Genomic DNA, 23,318 nt, shown 5'->3' with positions numbered 1-23,318 from the left:
AAGAGAACATTTGTTAAGTGGTTGATCACAGATTGTTTAATCGGATTTGCGTCTGTAGCCTATAGCTAGAGCTATCTTAAAGAATGTGAGTCACAAAAATTTAAGGATTGAATTTAATTATTGATTAAAGGGTACAGTGGTATTTCTGTAGATTGGCTATAATCAATTCAAGTGTACTATTGTGTATAACTTCCTTGACTTTGTGACATCATCATGGGTTGGCATGGTTATTATTGCTAAGCGATGTGAGGTTAAGTAAAACACAGTGTGGCGTTAATAGCATACTACTGTGCTATCACAACAGTGTTGACATGGAAGGTTGACGTAACCCCCTGACAAGAATGTAACTAACCAAAGTACATATTGGCTAGACTGTGGGAGTGTGGCTCCGGTACATTTTGAATTTGAGATTAAGATACAGTACCTGCATAAAGTTACATGTGGAGAATGAAGGAAAGACCTGCTGTTGCCACATTATCTGTTCTTGATACTGTATGTCTGACATTGTTTATCTCAATGGTGATATGTTATGACTAAAATGGTTGTCAACGCTACCATAGAAATTGATCTTTTGAGCTTCAATGCCTGATGTCACGAGACATGATGGTATACAGTTTTTTTTTAATCGCTTTGGTACTATTTTCACAAGTATGTGGTAAAATTTCACAACTCTTAGCACAAAATTCAAAAAGATCATCAAAAACATTAAGCATATTTTCAATTGACTAAGTACAACACACAAAATCACACAGTAACCTTTTTCACCAATCCTAATCAGTGTTTCATCTAGAAATACCTTTCATATAAAGTCATTGCCCTTCACAATGCAATGCTCACAATACTTTCCATATGATTCTCTTCTCATTTGTTTAAATACGTTTGACCATCACTTAATCCAACTGCGCATAATGGTTAATCACTTAACAGTTTCTTAAACTGGATTTTGAGAACTACAGAAATAAAATGTGTGTTTGTAAAGTATAAACATCTAAATTACATGTATGATACATGATAACCATACATAATGACTACTCCATATTGCTAATTGATTTCAAATAGTGGTAACCACAATTGGTCACCATATTTAAGGGGGTGTGTGAACACTTGCAATTTCTTTCAACATGGAGCAGGATAGACAGCAAGGGAGAGGAAGAAATCAAAGAACTTGTGGACAAGGGGCCATCAGAGAGGTTTTCTTAGCAAAATGTTCTCATGATCAAATTGACCTTTGATCATTTCAAATTGGTGTGAACTAATCTGGCAGCCTCTGCCATTGTAAGGCCTCTGCTTACCACATGGTCAACGACGATGGCCCAGACTTCATTAGACAACAGTTCCCAATGTGGCATCCATCGGCCTACCAACAATCGCCCGCCGTTTGAAGAGGCACCAGGTATCTATGAAACACATTTACCTGGAGCCTTTTGAGAGAAACAACGACCTGGTGAAACAACTGCGGGCCGAGTATGGTACAGCACTATATACTGTATTACTGCGCATTTTTTCAGCATGGAGGTGTAAGGTGTACGATCGCCATCCCCATGATTGTGCCACCCTCCTTCTGGCCATGGATGAGGCATGCGCCGACGTCAACGCAGACCAATGTCAAGCTTGGATTCGCCATGCCAAAAGGTTTTTCCCCACGGTGCATGAACAATGAGGATATTCACTGTGATGTGGATGAGAATTTATGGCCCAATGCTCAAGACAGGCTTGATGCAAATTAATGCGTGCTAAACGTTATGTTATAGTTTCATTCATATAATTTGTTTCATTACATTTCTTACATTTGATTACAGACAGTACACCTATGTTGCAATTAAATCTGAAAAATAAAAAGTTTTTTGCATGAATGATTGTAAAAGATGTCTTCTTTGATCACACATTGGATAGATATTATGGAAATTATAGATTTCCGGTCAATTTTGTTGGGTAATGTAAGTGTATTGCCTAACGTGAAAACAGTGTAATCTACTGTAATTTACAGTACTGTATCAAATTACTTTCAGCACTTCTAAGGGCGATTTGAAAATTGCATTGTTTGCTATTGGATTAACTGGTAGCTAAAACAACTAAATTGAAAATATATAATAATGTTGTGTTTTGGTGATTAAACCAATGTTCTCATTACATTTCACAATAAACTTATATTTTGAATCAATGGTTGTGTGGTGAGAGATGTTCACAATCCAAATGAATGCACAATGACAGGTTTTGAATGAAAGACTGGCTGTGTTACAAGTGTGACCAGTTTGGAGTTGTGTACTAAGAGTTGTGAAAATGTACCACATACTTATGAAAATAGTACCAAAGAGATAAAAAAAAACTGTAATAGGTGAAATTCTAGAAGGTGTTCTTCTAGAAGGATGGAGTGTGTTAAAGATGCACTATGCAGAAATCACTCCGCCATTTCCTAGATGCTAAAATTCAAATAGTTTGCCTAATTTCAGTTTACGTGACAAAACAAACAAGTATAGTGTAGAGAATCATTGTACCATCTAAACCGCTGTGAAATATATTTTCCATTACCCAAAATATTGTATTTTCAGCTGTTTGAAGATGGTGTACAAAATCGAAAGTAAAAGAGCAAAAACAAAAACTTAAGAACGGAACGCATAGAAATAACACACAAGAACAGATCTACTGCTACTTAGACTTGCTTTCAATGAGAATGACAGATCTAACATTTCTATGTGAATTTGGTCGGGTCGTCCAAAAAGTTATATATCGCAGCTTTAAGTGAAGGGTATCAGCAGTTAGTGAAGGGACATTGAAGAGGCTAGGTGAGAGATATGTTCGGATGTTTCCTATAATAGGCTACATCTAGCTGGATATTTGATTACGTCTACTATGTCTTTTTTCATCTTCCTATTCATTGTATGGGTTAGAATCAAGTGCAATTGTTAGAATTGTGTGTCTTTTTCTTTGTCTTGTGTTTAGGCCTGTGTGTGTTTTGTCACATTGTTATAGAATTTGCACTCCTTTGGTAGCAACACATCCGTTTGCTTACACTCAAAACCTCTCGGTCTCTCCCTTAGAGAACATTTATTAGAGAATGAAAAAAATACATTTGCTATGGAGGAGGACGACTGGTGTTTCAGTGAGGAGATGGGCCTGCTAGAGAAGCAGGAGAGAATCTTCGAAAAATTATGCAGGCTAATGTGCAGACTCATGATGAGACACGTACCATTCAGAATCCAGCTCAGTAGAGGCATGAGGCTGGATGGAGAGAAAGGAAGAGAGAAGGGGTATGAGAGGCTGGAGAAGCCTGAAAAGAGGAAGATCGGCAAGAAGATGAGGATTGAGGTGAATAGAATGACAAAGAATCTGCAGATGATGTTAGAGGAAAGAGGGAGAGAGAAGAGAAGAAAACAGGAGGGAGGATGAGAGGAAGAAGCAGAAGGGGATATGGGAGGTGGATAGAGATGAGTTGATGGAGGAGGAGATGAGAGTGAGCCATCAAGAGAACTGGAGGAGAGAAAGAGGATAGCGGAACTGATGGCCATCCAGAATGACGGAAAGACGGAGAGGTCAAGTTGGAGTGTGGCAATATCCAGACAGGAACAGTGAGGAAATGCAGAGAAAGGAATTCAGTCTGCAGGAGAGAATAAGTAACAAAATTGAGGAAGACATGTACCTGGAGAGGATAATGGTACAAAGGACTGGGATTGAAGCAAGGGGCAATGCAAAAGAGGAAGCGGCAGAAAAGAGCAAGAAGAGACACAGAAAACAACTGAATAAGACAGAATGGTTTATCAGGAGAGAAAGACAGTGGAGGAGAAGAAAGAGCAGAGGAGTACAGAAAGGGAGTGGAAGATAAACTATACAGGAGGAGATAACAAGTGTGGAAGAGGTGATAAAATAGATGGTGATAAATGACACAGAGAACTTAAACTTATGTAAAACAGAAGGAGGAGAAAAATATAGCCGAGGAAGACATGGAAAGCAATAGTGACGAGACTGACTATAGTGATAGCGAAGATATTCCAGATTCCATGAGTGTGGAAATAAACAAAAAAGATCAGGTGTGCTCGTTCAGGGCTACAATAAAACTGTTAAACGTCTGGGGGTCCCTGAGGAGTGGTGTGAGAACCTGCCGTAGAGGAAATGGAAACGACCAAGACCATCCAGTAATGTGTAAAGGTAAAGAGGCTCTTGATGATATTCAAATTCATTCCTTGAGGGTTGTACTACTGGGTTTACTACTGGCTTTGCTCATTGAGATCTGCAGTACTTTGTTTGGATACCTGCAATTGGATAGTGTTAAGCTCTAAGTCTTAAGTAACAATTCTGATGTTTATGTCTCTTTATCATCCTCTCAGATCTCTCCATCTTCTCTGTGGGGAAACACAGACAGAGGCCAAGGCCTCTCCAGCCCAGTAGGTCTATAGGACATCACACCACAAAGGTAAGAACAATACAAGTTAACACGACTGGACACCTCTGCCATAGACCTACAGGTAACTGCCAAAAATAAAGGAAACACTTGAGTAAACGAGGGATACAAAGTATATCGAAAGCAGGTGCTTCCACACAAGTGTGGCTCCTGAGTTAATTAAGCAATTAACATCTCATCATGTTTAGGGTCATGTATGAAAATGCCCAGTTGCCCATTATTTTGGCTACCATGGCTAGAAGAAGAGATCTCATTGACTTTGAAAGAAGGGTCTCAAAGGAGCATAGGGGGTTTAAAGTGTGTGTGTGTGTGTGTGTGTGTGTTTGTGTTAGTGTCTCAGTCACCAGATCTCGACCCAATTGAACACCTATTGGAGATTCTGGAGCGGCACCTGAGACAGCGTTTTATACAGGTGTGCCAAGTTTGTAGCGTCATACCCAAGAAGAAGAGGCTGTAATCGCTGCCAAAGGTGCTTCAACAAAGTACTGAGTAAAGGGTCTGAATACTTATGTAAATGTGATATTTCAGTAGTTTTTTTATACATTTGCTAACATTTCTAAAAACCTGTCACTGAGCTCTTCAGTCAGGCCATTCTACTGCCAATGTTTTTCTATGGAGATTGCATAGCTGTGTGCAAAATGTTATACACCTGTCAGCAACGGGTGTGGCTGAAATAGCCGAATCCACTAATTTGAAGGGGTGTCCACATACTTGTCTCTCTCATATATACAGTGGGGGAAAAAAGTATTTAGTCAGCCACCAATTGTGCAAGTTCTCCCACTTAAAAAGATGAGGCCTGTAATTTTCATCATAGGTACACGTCAACTATGACAGACAAATTGAGAAAAAAACCTCCAGAAAATCACATTGTAGGATTTTTAATGAATTTATTTGCAAATTATGGTGGAAAATAAGTAGTTGGTCACCTACAAACAAGCAAGATTTCTGGCTCTCACAGACCTGTAACTTCTTTAAGAGGCTCATCTGTCCTCCACTCGTCACCTGTATTAATGGCACCTGTTTGAACTTGTTATCAGTATAAAAGACACCTGTCCACAACCTCAAACAGTCACACTCCAAACTCCACTATGGCCAAGACCAAAGAGCTGTCAAAGGACACCAGAAACAAAATTGTAGACCTGCACCAGCCTGGGAAGACTGAATCTGCAATAGGTAAGCAGCTTGGTTTGAAGAAATCAACTGTGGGAGCAATTATTAGGAAATGGAAGACATACAAGACCACTGATAATCTCCCTCGATCTGGGGCTCCACGCAAGATCTCACCCCGTGGGGTCAAAATGATCACAAGAACGGTGAGCAAAAATCCCAGAACCACACGGGGACCTAGTGAATGACCTGCAGAGAGCTGGGACCAAAGTAACAAAGCCTACCATCAGTAACACACTACGCCGCCAGGGACTCAAATCCTGCAGTGACAGACGTGTCCCCCTGCTTAAGCCAGTACATGTCCAGGCCCGTCTGAAGTTTGCTAGAGTGCATTTAGATGATCCAGAAGAGGATTGGGAGAATGTCATATGGTCAGATGAAACCAAAATATAACTTTTTGGTAAAAACTCAACTCGTCGTGTTTGGAGGACAAAGAATGCTGAGTTGCATCCAAAGAACACCATACCTACTGTGAAGCATGGGGGTGGAAACATCATGCTTTGGGGCTGTTTTTCTGCAAAGGGACCAGAACGACTGATCCGTGTAAAGGAAAGAATGAATGGGGCCATGTATCGTGAGATTTTGAGTGAAAACCTCCTTCCATCAGCAAGGGCATTGAAGATGAAACGTGGCTGGGTCTTTCAGCATGACAATGATCCCAAACACACCGCCCGGGCAACGAAGGAGTGGCTTCGTAAGAAGCATTTCAAGGTCCTGGAGTGGCCTAGCCAGTCTCCAGATCTCAACACCATAGAAAATCTTTGGAGGGAGTTGAAAGTCCGTGTTGCCCAGCGACAGCCCCAAAACATCACTGCTCTAGAGGAGATCTGCATGGAGGAATGGGCCAAAATACCAGCAACAGTGTGTGAAAACCTTGTGAAGACTTACAGAAAACATTTGACCTGTGTCATTGCCAACAAAGGGTATATAACAAAGTATTGAGAAACTTTTGTTATTGACCAAATACTTATTTCCCACCATAATTTGCAAATAAATTCATAAAAAATCCTACAATGTGATTTTCTGTTTTTTTTTTTCTCATTTTGTCTGTCATATAGTTGACTTGTACCTATGATGAAAATTACAGGCCTCTCTCATCTTTTTAAGTGGGAGAACTTACACAATTGGTGGCTGACTAAATACTTTTTCCCCCCACTGTATATGTATATATATGTGTGTATATATATATGTATATATATATGTGTATATATATATATGTGTATATATATGTGTGTATATATATATGTTAATATATATATATATATATATATATATATATATATAACACACATATATATATACACATACATACATATATACACAAATATATACACATATACATACATACACAAATATATACACACATACATACACAAATATATACACACATATATACACAAATATATACACACACACACACACACACACACACACACACACACATATATACACACACATATATATACACATACATATATATATATATATATATATACACACATATATACACACAACCATACATACATATACACACAGTACCAGTCAAAAGATTGGACACACCTACTCATTCAAGGGTATTTCTTTATTTTTACTATTTTCTACATTGTAGAATAATAGTGAAGACATCAAAACTATGAAATAACACATATGGAATCATGTAGTAACCAAAAAAGTTTGATGACAGCTTTGCACACTCTTGGCATTCTCTCAACCAGCTTCACCTGAAATGCTTTTCCAACAGTCTTGAAGGAGTTCCCACATATGCTGAGCACTTGTTGGCTGCTTTTCCTTCACTCTGCTGTCCGACTCATTCCAAATCATCTCAATTGGGTTGAGGTCAAGGGATTGTGGAGGCCAGGTCATCTGATGCAGAACTCCATCACTCTCCTTCTTGGTAAAATAGCCCTTACACAGCCTGGAGGTGTGTTGGGTCATTGTCCTGTTGAAAAACAAATGATAGTCCCACTAAGCCCAAACCAGATGGAATGGCGTATCGCTGCAGAATGCGGTGGTGTGCCTTGAATTCTAAATAAATCACAGACAGTGTCACCAGCAACGCACCCCCACACCATAACACCTTCACGCTTTACGGTGGGAACTACACATGCGGAGATCATCCGTTCACCCACGCCGCGTCTCACAAAGACACGGCGGTCGGAACCAAAAATCTCAAATTTGGACCCCAGACCAAAGGACAGATTTCCACCAATCTAATGTCCATTGCTTGTGTTTCTTGGCCCAAGCAGGTCTCTTCTTATTATTGGTGTCCTTTAGTAGTGGTTTCTTTGCAGCAATTCGACCATGAAGGCCTGATTCACACAGTCCCCTCTGAACAGTTCATATTGAGATGTGTCTGTGACTTGAACTCTGTGAAGCATTTATTTGGGTTGCAATTTCTGAGGCTGGTAACTCTAGTGAACGTATCCTCTGCAGCAGAGGTAACTCTGGGTCTTCCATTCCTGTGGCGGTCCTCATGAGAGACAGTTTCATCATAGTGCTTGAAGGTTTTTGCGACTGCACAAATGTTCCTTATTGACTGACCTTCATGTCTTAAAGTAATGATGGAATGTAGTTTCTCTTTGCTTATTTGAGCAGTTCTTGCCATAATATGGTATTGGTCTTTTACCAAATAGGGCTATCTTCTCTATACCACCCCTACCTTGTCACAAAACAACTGATTGGCTCAAACGCATTAAGGAAAGAAATTCCACAAATTAACTTTTAAGAAGGCACACCTGTTAATTGAAATGCATTCCAGGTGACTATATCATGAAGCTGGTTGAGAGAATGCCATGAGTGTGCAAAGCTGTCATCAAGGCAAAGTGTGGCTATTTGAAGAATTTCAAATATATTTTGATTTGTTTAACACTTTTTTGGTTACTACATGATTCCATATGTGTTATTTCATAGTTTTGATGTCTTCACTATTATTCTACAATGTAAAAAATAGTAAAAATAAAGAAAAACCCTTGAATGAGTAGGTGTGTCCAAACTTTTGACTTGTAGTGTATATACACTGCTCCAAAAAATTAAGGGAACACTAAAATAACACATCCTAGATCTGAATGAATTAAATAATCTTATGAAATACTTTTTTCTTTACATAGTTGAATGTGCTGACAACAAAATCACACAAAAATGATCAATGGAAATTAAATGTATCAACCCATGGAGGTCTAGATTTGGAGTCACCCTCAAAATTAAAGTGGAAAACCACACTACAGGCTGATCCAACTTTGATGTAATGTCCTTAAAACAAGTCAAAATGAGGCTCAGTAGTGTGTGTGGCCTCCACATGCCTGTATGACCTCCCTACAACGCCTGGGCATGCTCCTGATGAGGTGGCGGATGGTCTCCTGAGGGATCTCCTCCCAGACCTGGACTAAAGCATCCGCCAACTCCTGGACAGTCTGTGGTGCAACGTGGCGTTGGTGGATGGAGCGAGACATGATGTCCCAGATGTGCTCAATTGGATTCAGGTCTGGGGAACGGGCGGGCCAGTCCATAGCATCAATGCCTTCCTCTTGCAGGAACTGCTGACACACTCCAGCCACATGAGGTCTAGCATTGTCTTGCATTAGGAGGAACCCAGGGCCAACCGCACCAGCATATGGTCTCACAAGGGGTCTGAGGATCTCATCTCGGTAGCTACCTCTGGCGAGCACATGGATGGCTGTGTGGCCCCCCAAAGAAATGCCACCCCACACCATGACTGACCCACCGCCAAACCGGTCATGCTGGAGGATGTTGCAGGCAGCAGAACGTTCTCCATGGCATCTCCAGACTCTGTCACGTCTGTCACGTGCTCAGTGTGAACCTGCTTTCATATGTGAAGAGCACAGGGCGCCAGTGGCGAATTTGCCAATCTTGGTGTTCTCTGGCAAATGCCAAACGTCCTGCACGGTGTTGGGCTGTAAGCACAACCCCCACCTGTGGACGTCGGGCCCTCATACCACCCTCATGGAGTCTGTTTCTGACCGTTTGAGCAGACACATGCACATTTGTGGCCTGCTCGAAGTCATTTTGCAGGGCTCTGGCAGTGCTCCTCCTGCTCCTCCTTGCACAAAGGCGGAGGTAGCAGTCCTGCTGCTGGGTTGTTGCCCTCCTACGGCCTCCTCCACGTCTCCTGATGTACTGGCCTGTCTCCTGGTAGCGCCTCCATGCTCTGGACACTACACTGACAGACACAGCAAACCTTCTTGCCACAGCTCGCATTGATGTGCCATCCTGGATGAGCTGCACTACCTGAGCCACTTGTGTGGGTTGTAGACTCCGTCTCATGCTACCACTAGAGTGAAAGCACCGGCAGCATTCAAGTGTGACCAAAACATAGGAAGCATAGGAACTGAGAAGTGGTCTGTGGTCACCACCTGCAAAACCAGTCCTTTATTGGGGGTGTCTTGCTAATTGCCTATAATTTCCACCTGTGGTCTATTCCATTTGCACAACAGCATGTGAAATGTATTGTCAATCAGTGTTGCTTCCTAAGTGGACAGTTTGATTTCACAAAAGTGTGATTGACTTGGAGTTACATTGTGTTGTTTAAGTGTTCCCTTTATTTTTTTGAGCAGTATATATATATATATATACACACACATACACACACACACACAGTGGGGAGAACAAGTATTTGATACACTGCCGATTTTGCAGGTTTTTCTACTTACAAAGCATGTAGAGGTCTGTAATTTTTATCATAGGTACACTTCAACTGTGAGAGACGGAATCTAAAACAAAAATCCAGAAAATCACATTATATGATTTTTAAGTAATTCATTTGCATTTTATTGCATGACATAAGTATTTGATACATCAGAAAAGCAGAACTTAATATTTGGTACAGAAATCTTTGTTTGCAGTTACAGAGATCATACGTTTCCTGTAGGTCTTGACCAGTTTTGCACACACTGCAGCAGGGATTTTGGCCCACTCCTCCATACAGACCTTCTCCAGATCCTTCAGGTTTCGGGGCTGTCGCTGGGCAATACGGACTTTCAGCTCCCTCCAAAGATTTTCTATTGGGTTCAGGTCTGGAGACTGGCTAGGCCACTCCAGGACCTTGAGACGCTTCTTACGGAGCCACTCCTTAGTTTCCCTGGCTGTGTGTTTGGGGTCGTTTTCATGCTGGAAGACCCAGCCACGACCCATCTTCAATGCTCTTACTGAGGGAAGGAGGTTGTTGTCCAAGATCTCGCGATACATGGCCCCATCCATCCTCCCCTCAATACGGTGCAGTCGTCCTGTCCCCTTTGCAGAAAAGCATCCCCAAAGAATTATGTTTCCACCTCCATGCTTCACGGTTGGGATGGTGTTCTTGGGGTTGTACTCAACCTTCTTCTTCCTCCAAACACGGCGAGTGGAGTTTAGACCAAAAAGCTCTATTTTTGTCTCATCAGACCACATGACCTTCTCCCATTCCTCCTCTGGATCATCCAGATGGTCATTGGTAAACTTCAGACGGGCCTGGACATGCGCTGGCTTGAGCAGGGGGACCTTGCGTGCGCTGCGGGATTTTAATCCATGACGGCGTAGTGTGTTACTAATGGTTTTCTTTGAGACTGTGGTCCCAGCTCTCTTCAGGTCATTGACCAGGTCCTGCTGTGTAGTTCTGGGCTGATCCCTCATCTTCCTCATGATCATTGATGCCCCACGAGGTGAGATTTACATTTACATTTGTCATTTAGCAGACGCTCTTATCCAGAGCAACTTACAGTTAGTGCATACATTATTTTTTATTTTTCATACTGGCCCCCCGTGGGAATCGAACCACAACCCTGGCGTTGCAAACGCCATGCTCTACCAACTGAGCTACATCCCTGCCGGCCATTCCCTCCCCTATCCTGGACGACGCTGGGCCAATTGTGCGCCGCCCCATGGGTCTCCCGGTCGCGGCCGGCTACGACAGAGCCTGGATACGAACCAGGATCTCTAGTGGCACAGCTAGCACTACATCGCAAGATGCAGTGCCTTAGACCACTGCGCCACTCAGGAGATCTTGCATGGAGCCCCAGACCGAGGGTGATTGACCGTCATCTTGAACTTCTTCCATTTTCTAATAATTGCGCCAACAGTTGTTGCCTTCTCACCAAGCTGCTTGCCTATTGTCCTGTAGCCCATCCCAGCCTTGTGCAGGTCTACAATTTTATCCCTTATGTCCTTACACAGCTCTCTGGTCTTGGCCATTGTGGAGAGGTTGGAGTCTGTTTGATTGAGTATGTGGACAGGTGTCTTTTATACAGGTAACGAGTTCAAACAGGTGCAGTTAATACAGGTAATGAGTGGAGAACAGGAGGGCTTCTTAAAGAAAAACTAACAGGTCTGTGAGAGCCGGAATTCTTACTGGTTGGTAGGTGATCAAATACTTATGTCATGCAATAAAATGCAAATTAATTACTTAAAAATCATACAATGTGATTTTCTGGATTTTTGTTGTAGATTCCGTCTCTCACAGTTGAAGTGTACCTATGATAGAAATTACAGACCTCTACATGCTTTGTAAGTAGGAAAACCTGCAAAATCGGCAGTGTATCAAATACTTGTTCTCCCCACTGTATGTATGTATGTATGTATGTATGTATGTATGTATGTATGTATGTATGTATGTATGTATATATATATATACAGTGGGGAAAAAAAGTATTTAGTCAGCCACCAATTGTGCAAGTTCTCCCACTTAAAAAGATGAGAGAGGCCTGTAATTTTCATCATAGGTACACATCAATTATGACAGACAAATAGAAAGAAAAAAATCCAGAAAATCACATTGTAGGATTTTTTATGAATTTATTTGCAAATTATGGTGGAAAATAAGTATTTGGTCACCTACAAACAAGCAAGATTTCTGGCTCTCACAGGCCTGTAACTTCTTCTTTAAGAGGCTCCTCTGTCCTCCACTCGTTACCTTTATTAATGGCACCTGTTTGAACTTGTTATCAGTATAAAAGACACCTGTCCACATCCTCAAACAGTCACACTCCAAACTCCACTTTGGCCAAGACCAAAGAGCTGTCAAAGGACACCAGAAACAAAATTGTAGACCTGCACCAGGCTGGGAAGACTGAATCTGCAATAGGTAAGCAGCTTGGTTTGAAGAAATCAACTCGGGAGCAATTATTAGGAAATGGAAGACACAAAGACCACTGATAATCTCCCTCGATCTGGGGCTCCACGCAAGATCTCACCCCGTGGGGTCAAAATGATCACAAGAACGGTGAGCAAAAATCCCAGAACCACACGGGGGGACCTAGTGAATGATCTGCAGAGAGCTGGGATCAAAGCAACAAAGCCTACCATCAGTAACACACTACGCCGCCAGGGACTCAAATCCTGCAGTGAAAGACGTGTACCCCTGCTTAAGCCAGTACATGTCCAGGCCCGTCTGAAGTTTGCTAGAGTGCATTTGGATGATCCAGAAGAGGATTGGGAGAATGTCATATGGTCAGATGAAACCAAAATATAACTTTTTGGTAAAAAACTCAACTCAGTCGTGTTTGGAGGACAAAGAATGCTGAGTTGCATCCAACGAACACCATACCTACCGTGAAGCATGGGGGTGGAAACATCATGCTTTGAGGGCTGTTTTTTCTGCAAAGGGACCAGGACGACTGATCCGTGTAAAGGAAAGAATGAATGGGGCCATGTATCGTGAGATTTTGAGTGAAAACCTCCTTCCATCAGCAAGGGCATTGAAGATGAAACGTGGCTGGGTCTTTCAGCATGACAATGATCCCAAACACACCGCCCGGGCAACGAAGGAGTGGCTTCGTAAGAAGCATTTCAAGGTCCTGGAGTGGCCTAGCCAGTCTCCAGATCTCAACCCCATAGAAAATCTTTGGAGGGAGTTGAAAGTCTGTGTTGCCCAGCGACAGCCCCAAAACATCACTGCTCTAGAGGAGATCTGCATGGAGGAATGGGCCAAAATACCAGCAACAGTGTGTGAAAACCTTGTGAAGACTTACAGAAAACGTTTGACCTGTGTCATTGCCAACAAAGGGTATATAACAAAGTATTGAGAAACTTGTGTTATTGACCAAATACTTATTTTCCACCATAATTTGCAAATAAATTCATTACAAATCCTACAATGTGATTTTCTGGATTTTCTTTTCTAATTTTGTCTGTCATAGTTGACGTGTACCTATGATGAAAATTACAGGCCTCTCTCATCTTTTTAAGGGGAGAACTTGCACAATTGGTGGCTGACTAAATACTTTTTTTCCCCACTGTATATATATATATCTTGCCACTGGGGATAAGAATCAGAGACCAGAGTACTCATGTAGCGAATGGCAACTAGCTAACTGAAACCACTAGTGGGTGAACAGTTTGAACGCGAAAAGGAGAATGCAGAATGGTAAGAGAAACCTGCTGAAAATGGACAATCTTTCCTTGACATATTAACAGCAGTACTCTTGTCTTTTCAGATATTTTTTTCTGGCCAATGGTGACCAGTGACCTCTGTGATTATGTCCTTACATTTATTTTGATTCTTTACATTGTTTACTCTTTTCTATACTTATTTTTTCATTCCTCTTATAAATCAAAATGCATTTCTTGGAGTCAAAGGTTTGTGTGTGCGTGTTTTTTGTGGGTCAGACCAAAACTAATGCTGTTTTGAGTCAAATATAGATAGGGGTCTGATGTGTGCTACAGGCAACTGTGTTGAGTAATATACATTTTTTTCAGACAGCAAGTGTTGCTTCATGATGTTTATTTGTGACACACACACCCAAACTCTTCACTGATATCGGCTACTCATTGGAGGATGGACTAGGGGTGTAGTGCACAGATGAGGCCTCCATCAATGTGATACTTTCCTAGCATTGCTAAAGCCATCTGGGGGACGTCACCAGCACAATACAGACCTCTTTTGTTCTTGACACTTTCATTCTTCTGTGATTTACGGCTTGCGTGGATAATACACATTCTTACTGAAGGAAATAACTTGTCGACACGGGAAAACACTTAAGACGATCACCTTTTGATGGGGCACTGAGGTTTCTCACTAACTGCCAAACTTCCCTACATTGAGTGTAAAGCCTTTTGAAACACTAAATGTTTGATACTGGTCTGAAAAAAATCCAAGATGGCTATGAGAGATGACAGCAGATTTCCCATGTGGCGGATCGCTCAGACACGGCGGTGTTACGTCTGGACCGGCACGTGGGATAAAGAGGACAAATTAAAGACCCCGGCTCCTTGAGGCAACTTAATCCTCTCTCATCCCAGTCCCGATGAAACCTAAACTTGTACCTGGAATCTCATCCAGGTATGAGGAGGCGACAGAAGAGAAGGAGGCATGAAGTGGGTCTTGTTCCTCTGTGTGCATACCAAGGAGCCGCAGGCCTCCATAAAGAATGTCATGGACAAGAGCACTCTGTCCAAACACAGCTGTCCAAGCAGGATAACACACACAACACACACCACACACACACACACACACACACACACAGTCCTAAACTTTACATATACCTGTACAGTACACACGCACACATGCCAGGGTCAGGCCCTGTTAGCTCTGTGTTTGTTTCCATCTCCCTGTGTGTGCATCCACATTGGCTGTCTGTTCTTTCTGTGTCCCTGGGGGGCTGAGCTGAGGGGCCTGGGGGCTGAGGGGCCTCGGGGGCTGAGAGGCCAGAGAGGCTGAGACCTTCTTAATAAAGCCCCTGCGTCTCGCCTCCCGCTTTCCTTCTCTCCCCCAGAGAGCAAACATCTCTCAGCAACACGCATTATTTCCCCCAAATCCCCTCTCCATCATTAAAGACGGAAACACAGTCTGCATTCTATTTGTCCAATATCCCCTATACCCCCATCTACCAAAGAGGTCTAACCCCAAGCTGGCCCCGTAACCATGACGATGGACGACAAAGTTGTTGGGTTCAGCAGAGTGAATCTTTGCTCATTAAATTATTTGACATTGGGACAAAAACGTGGGGGAAGTGGTCGAGAGGCACAGAGAGGGGCAGATTTCAAAAATATGCTTAATTTTTCAGGCATTGAAATGCCTTGTGTGCTGCCCCCTACCCCGACCCCAATTCATGCAAACCCGAGGAGAGACCAACTCTCATTGAACCAACTGAATTGCAAAGGAAAGTTCTCCTGTTTAGCATTTGAAAACTGTCTTGCCAGTTTGAGAGGGCTCTTCACCCAAAAGACTAAAGACTTGAACAGTGTGTCTAGACTCTTGGTGGGCCTTGGTTCCTCTGGTTTAAAACATTGTGGGGGAGCGTGTTGACTGATGGGAGTGTTTCTATCTGCATCCTTTTCCAATAGTAAAGGAGAGGGGACACCTGTAGACTGTTTCACAGGAGTCACCTTGGACAATACCTTGGCCTGAAATCAATGACAAATGCTTGCGCGGCCTTTGATGAGCGAATATATACAATTATATGGAGGCAGTGTGAGTAGAAAAAGCAGCTTCAGTATATAAAGTGTCTCCAAATGACTGCCCGGCCCACCTTAGAGCGCTCTCTGTTTCTCTAAAAATGAAACAAGATTTTTATTAAAAACTCCCAGACTATAATCATTCATTCATTCAATCTCAAACCCCATAATCATTTGTTTTCCGCCAATCCGGCTCTTTCGGGGGAAAAGCTCTGCCATTCCCTGGTGTTGTGAAGCCACCCGGTTATTAAAGAGTCATGGCTTTCCCCTGCCAGTTGGAGGGGCCCCAGACCCTGGTCTCTGCTCTGCTCTGGCCTCTGTGGAGCTGAGCTGGTCTTACATTAAGCAAGGCCACATGTGACCAGGGGTGGTCAGGGACAGCTCTGTGTCACCGAAGCCAAAACATCAGTCACTACAGAGACAGGACTGGACTGGACACACTAAGCACTAGGGGAAAGTATAGGCCTCTCCATATTCATCCCCTTATTTATAAAGTCATTGATCCATCCCCACAAAGCGACAAAATATCCAATATCAATGTACAAACCTAATGTAGAAAAATATGGAATACCAAACAGCCCTATCTCTAGTTCATCTAAGCCCAGCGAGCCCATCTCTAACCAATCCCATCCTGCCATGTCAAGCACAGTACTGAAAGCTCTGGAGGCTGGGGTTTGAAAGGGATAGATTGGTTACTTCACTAGGCTGCAGGATATGGAGGGTATGTTGATGTGTGTGTGTGTGTGTGTGTGTGAGAGAGAGAGAGAGAGAGAGAGTGTTTAGAAAGGGGGAGCTCAGTGTGGTCAGATATCTTTCTCAAAGTCAGCACTCACAAACGGCCTCTACCCACAAACCAGAGGCACATACACCCTCACATTCTAACCAGTGTAACTGAAGGCTCAGATATTATGTATGAGCTCAGTAGACCCACACCGCCATGTAACAGCATCAGCATGAGGTCAGCTTGAGAATGAGTCTGTGCTCTTTTGTCTGATGTGTAATATAAACTATAGTATGACAACATATCAACACATAGGCTTAGAACAGTATGTTGACTAAAGCTGGGCGATATGGACAAATATCCATATCGCAATAAATTGCCTGAATTGATGCGATAACGATAAATAGCATGATACGTTTCTAACATTAATGTGCACCACAGTTTTTATTTATTATCCTACTACTACTAGTTTGATGGTTGAAGCCATCAATTGTACCATTAACAATCACCCATATTAGCAAACGTATTTCATTTCAAACTTTACATTTCTCTAGTATAGGCTACTTATCGTAAACAATATCAGCAAAGTGCCTGCAATAAGTGCCCAATAGACATTAATGGTAAATAATGTATTGTGTAATTTTGGAATCCCTTATTGTAAATAAGAATATAATATATGTTTCTAAATACTTGTACATTAATGTGGATGCTACCATGATTACGGATAATCATAAATTAATTGTGAATAATGATGAGAGAGAAAGTTAGAGGCATAAATATCATACCCTCAAAAAATACTAACCTCCCCTGTTATTGTTAATGGTGAGAGGTTAGCATGTCTTGGTGGTATGATATGTATGACTCCAACTTTCTCACTCATCATTATTCACAATTCATTCATGATTATCCGTAATCATAAGTGAATTTGTCCAAATAATTCTGGTTCCCTAAAAAATGGGGGGACTATGTACAAAAAGTGCTGTCATTTCTAAATGGTTCACCCGATATGTATGAAAATACCCTCAAATTAAAGCTGACAGTCTGCACTTTAACCTCATAGTCAATGTAACATCTCAAATCCAAAGTGCTGGAGTACAGAGCCAAAACAACAACAAGAATGGTCACTGTCCAAATACCTTTTGGACCTCACTGTATATATGAAGAGTGTTATTCCAAAACGCTAAATATCCATTTTCAGAAATGTTGGTCAATTAGCTTTTATTGTTTAAAGGAAATTATGAAATAGATTGGTGTGTTTTTTCACTATCTAATCATGGCAAGGCACTATCTAATCATGGTTGTTCATTGACAGACACGTATATTTGTTGATATAGCGCTTTGGAAATAAACTCTTCATATGCAGTTCCTACGCTGATAAGGGCATTAGTGCATGAACCCTTTCAGAGTCACTGTCCTGAACCCTAGATAAAACAGCGTAGAAGACAGAAGTGTTGAGGTGTGATTCTTGGGCAGTAGTCAGATACCAAATTCTCACTATAGGGTCAACCTGAACCATACTGTGCTGGCTCAGATAAAAACAAATTGCATGTGGTCCTTTCCAGCTTGGTTCCAGTAACTATGGTGGATGTGTAACAAGACTAGCCCAGTACATCTCCGCTTAGCTCGGCTTGGCTCAGTAGTGTGAAAATAGTTATACTGTACCTGTCCGACACTGCCTTCATAAACTCCTCCAGCAGGTCATCATAGGCCTGGCCTCGAATCCTCTTGTGTCTCAGCCCGATGTACAGAGGGTCCTTCAGCAGCTCCTAGAAAAGAGGGGGGAGAGGGAGGGAGACAGAGAGAGGAGGGAAGGTTGGGGTCAATTCGTACAGTATGTGGTGATAAAGATTTCACACAGACCCAGGGGCGGAGAATAACTGCTTTTTCCATCTGCAGCAGCTGGGTATGTCACACATACTGTAGGAGCAGACATCACACTGTGAGGCACGCTATGCCGAGAAATGCCGAGAAAGAGAGAGACAGAGAGAGAGAGTGTTTGGACTGGTTGGATTCCTTTTACTTCTGCATTTTAGACCACTACTTATCCAAAAAAGACTGGGTTAGAGTTCACAAGGCCTCTATCCCTCAGACTGAGCAAAGCCCATTCCCCCACAAACACACTGCAAATCCATCACACACTGACTGTCCTAGCCACTGGATGAAGTTCTATTGGATAGAACTGTGTGACATAAGTAAGATTTACAACTATGATCTCTTTAGTGTGGGACAAAAAAAAATTACATGGGGGAGAAAGTGAGACATGATTTGGTGTTTGGATTTACATTCAAATGAATTGGGGGAGAGGAAAAGGGAAGTGTGTGTGTGTATAGTGTGTGTGTGTGTGTGTGTGTGTGTGAGAGAAAGATTGTGTGTGTTTGTGTACGTGTGTGCGTGAGAGAGTGAGTGAGCGAGAGTGTGTTTGTGTGTGTGTGAGAGAACGATTGTGTGTGTGTGTGAGTAATAAGTGAGTGAGAGTTTGAGAGTGTGTCCATGCTTGTGTGTTTGGCAAGGGTGTGAAAGACAGGAAGATAGATGTGTGTGTGTGTGTGTGGGTCTAGATGTGGAGGACTCCTATGAGGCCTTTCCTTTGTGCCCTTAAGCACTCAACAATCCCCTACAGTACTGGTTCCAGCTCAAAGAATGTATGGTTTTTAACAACCACTCTCAAATGCAATTTCTGGGCAACGTTTTCCCAAAGTCCCCTTAAAAGTCAAATCCACAGTAAAATGGACAGACGGCACACACACATTCTCTCAATAGTGGCACACACACACACGCACGCTTATCACTGTAAACTTCAGCCCCCTGTAATGTGAACCATGTGTCATTGATCCCAGAAGAGCTCTGAGGAGTCAGTTCCTCTGTCAGTTCAGATAGCATCAGCAAATATACATGGTGTACAAAACTGCTCTTTCCATGGCATAGACTGACCAGGTGAAAGCTATAATCCCTTATTGATGTGACTTGTTAAATCCACTTCAATCAGTGTAGATGAGGAGGAGACATGTTAAAGAAGGATTTTTAAGCCTTGAGACATTTGAGATATAGTTTGTGTATGTGTGCCATTCAGAGGGTGAATAAGCAAGACAAAGATTGAAGTGCCTTTGAACAGGGTATGGTAGTAGGTGCCAAGTGCACCGGTTTGTGTCAACAATCCAGCCAACTTGACACAACTGTGGGAAGCTACCTGTGGAACGCTATCGACAATTGTAGAGTCCATGCTCCGATGAATTGAGGCTGTTCTGAGGGGTGGACCTGTGCAAATATCACAGGTCAAACCTTATCGGCCTATCATACTCCTTTACTAGGGTTTCAAATTCCACTGGTGCTGGCTGGATTGTTATCAGACCTCATTTTTGATAAAAAACACCAACGGAGGAACCAAGATGATGGGAAAGGTGAAATCAGATTTGGTTACCATCCCCAAATCCAGTTCACATCCTGAGCCCTCCCCATTCCACATTGTTGCTCGGAGCAGCCTCGTAATACACACGGCTTCATGTAGTGCCATTCCGTCCTTGAAATCTTTCGCTGTAGTTAGTCCATTTTATTGCGTTCCAAGCTGGCATGTTATGAAAGTTGTTTTTTGGTGACGGACAGATTGAGACAGAGAGATTGAGTAACTATGCTGGCACGTCAGCCCTTTGACTGAGGCCTGAGTTCAGGTCGAGTGCACGCACGCACGTGTGTGTGTGTGTAAGTGAGTGTGGAGAGCAATGGCATCTGGTATTATAGTGAAGATTTAAAGGGTTAAAGGGCTTAGAGAGGACTAGAGGAGATATTCTCTTCAAACACAGACCAGGGTAGGATGCTGAGGAGTTTAATTTGCCAGCCTTAATACACATCTCTGCTGTAGCCTCTCACATCTCTTCAGGGAGTGGAAGAGAGGAGACTCTCCTCCATTCATAATGTTAAGTGCTCAGGGAGAAGGAGATAGAGGAGTAACCGTGGTGAACTTTACTCCCTTTACCCCAATGGATGGAGAGATGAAGGGATGAGAGGGAGGAAGGCATTGAGTTGGGATAAGGATCAGGAACAGAGGTCGCTGGGCATGTGTGTGTGTGGACAGTATGTGGGTATATGTGTGTGTGTGCCCATGTGTGTGTGTTTCTGTGTGTGTAGCTTGTCTGCATGTCTGTGTTAATCCTGATGGAGTGCTTGGTGATGAGGGCCTGGGTTTAGAGGACCCCTGTAAGTGATTTTTCACACACACACTTTGATCTGCACTTAACACACACACAACATCAAAGCTTTGTCCACTCTACAATGTGTCTCTTCTTTGCTGTGGTCAGCTAGTGTGTTTTATTGTGTGTTTTTATACAGTGCTTCTTCTATTTGTCTTATCTATCTATGGCATGTCTGTAAAGAGAGCCACTTAGAACCAGGTTCTAAATGCGGGAGTGGGATGTCCTCCCTAGGCTCCGGCCAGTCTTCTACCCCCATCCCCAATCCTGGCCCCCTGTCTGCTCCACTGTCTGCTTCAGTGGAGGCTCCTCAGAGGAGGACCATCCTCCTCAGTGAATTAAAAAAGTTATCCTTTTTAGATAAAACTATACTAAATATATTCGTACGTCACCAAATAATTCATTAAAGCACACTGTTTTGCAATGAATGTCTACAGTAGCCTCAACAACACTGTAGGGTAGCACCGTGGTGTAGCCAGAGGACAGCTAGCTTCCATCCTCCTCTGGGTACATTGACTTCAATATAAAACCTAGGAGGCTCACCTAGGAGGTTCATGGTTCTCATATATATATATATATTTCTTTTCCATAGGACTTACACAGTAATTATGTCAACTTCCGGAGGACGTCCTCCAACCTATCAGAGCTCTTGCAGCATGAATTGAAATGTTGTCCACCCAATCAAAGGATCAGAGAATGAATCTAGTCTGAAAGCATAAGCTACAGCTAGCTAGCATTTCAGTGCATAAAATGTAGTGAGTAGTTGACTCAAAGAGAGAGAAAGACAATAATTGAACAGTTTTGAACAAATAAAAACAATTAAATGAAGGAGAAGCAAGAGATAGTTTTTTCACTTTCAGTTTCACTTACTTAGCTAGCAAATGCAGCTAGCTAGTTTAGCCTACTTAATTAGCTGGCTATGACTATCCAACACAACACTGGAACTCTTCCAAGTCAAGGTAAGCTTTTGGTTTTACAAATGTATTGCCACCGGGGCCCGCCGGTGTAACTGCTAAACTGCTTACTGACTGTACACTAACATTACTGCATGATTGTAGCGGGTTTACTATCGCGTTAGCTCTATTAGCTATGTTGACTATGACGTTACTTTAGCTAATATAGTGACAATGATCTAGGCTGTGTATAGTGGAATGTTTGGACGTTTTTTTTCCGCCTGGTCACATACAGCTGATGTGTTGTGCATTGAAAGTCCACACGCGAAGGGAAAAGGTGATAGGAGGAGAGCGCATATATTCGAGAAGAAATAAACGTGGCTGCTATAAAGGTAAACTGTGTTTACGTGTGATCAGGGGTATATTCATTCCGCTGATTCTGTTGAAAAACTTTTCTTAAATGGAACGGGGATAAACATACCTGAATTTGTCCAATAGAAACTCTAGTTTGCAACTGTTGGACTAATGATTACACCCTAGATCAGCTAGATGCAGGCAAGAGTGTGCAAGGCGGTATTGAATGTGTCACTGTCTGTCACAAAGTTCTCTTGACTTGTGTGCATCTACGTTGTAAACTTTCATTCATAGGCTAGGTTGTAGCAACCTCATGATGGGTATAGGGAAAATTTGAGTATCATGTAGTAGCCTAAACCTATCGATGCTAAATTGAACTAGGTGAATGGAATAAGAATGACAGTCATCCAATATGCTGTAATAGAAATAAGGCCATGCTCACGGAAAAAAGATATGCACCGACCGCCACTGGTCTGCTCCACTGAGGACATGACGCAAGGGAATTCTGTTCCCGGTGGGAAGAGGTGATCCGGAATGCTGTCAGGCCTCATCAGGCCTGGAGCACTTAGATTCCCTGGAGTCTGGGGGGTGCAAGAATTTAAGCGGGGTGGTCTATCTGGGCAGACCTGGGACAAGCTCTGTGTCACAAATGGACCATGACGCAGTCAATCAAAACAGGTATACCCATTAACAACACCCAGAGTAACTTTAATGCCCTGGACATTTCCAAAACCTTTTACCCCAGGCATTCACAAAGGTCTCACCACTAACTAAAACAACATCCTCAACCATCTTCATAATTCAAGTCTAAGTATGACAACTCAATGATTGGCTTTTACAAGACGCTAGATTACTCTCTCATGTAGATACTGTATCTGAGGAAGGTGATACTGTATAAACAGCTCTGACAGAGTCATAATGAATTAGCTAATCTCATGTATTGGCCCAGTTGACACTGCCCTGAGGTGTTGAGATACCTTGACTTTCTCCCTGAGATGATCTACTGTTGATTGTCTGAGCTGTTCTTTCTGCTTTTGGGCCTTTCTCTTTCAGGTGGGATTAACCCTGGTCAAAGGCAACAGTCAGGGTCTGTTTAGGACCGAGAGGGAGGAGATGGAGGGAAGAGAGGGTGATGAGGGAGCAGAGGAGGGGGGAATAGAGCCCTGTCTGAAGGGACGCCCCACTTTGGGTCCAGGTGAGCCTACCCAACACAAGACAAA

At 42.6% G+C, this 23,318-nt stretch overlaps 1 protein-coding gene across 1 annotated transcript in view; it reads right to left on the bottom strand.

Moving 5' to 3' along the window:
* LOC121555943 (NADP-dependent malic enzyme) overlaps positions 1-23,318 on the bottom strand; it is a gene marked incomplete at its 5' end in the record, with an annotated part of 49,977 nt that overhangs the window by 13,392 nt on the left and 13,267 nt on the right. The window contains 1 exon segment of the mRNA XM_045218142.1: positions 18,330-18,433. Within this exon segment, the coding sequence (XP_045074077.1) occupies positions 18,330-18,433 (104 nt within the window).

This window comes from Coregonus clupeaformis, unplaced genomic scaffold, assembly GCF_020615455.1.
Source record: "Coregonus clupeaformis isolate EN_2021a unplaced genomic scaffold, ASM2061545v1 scaf1400, whole genome shotgun sequence".
Taxonomy (NCBI): Eukaryota; Metazoa; Chordata; class Actinopteri; order Salmoniformes; family Salmonidae; genus Coregonus; species Coregonus clupeaformis.
Note: the sequence above shows the minus strand (reverse complement) of the source record. Positions and strands in the feature narration are given on the sequence as shown.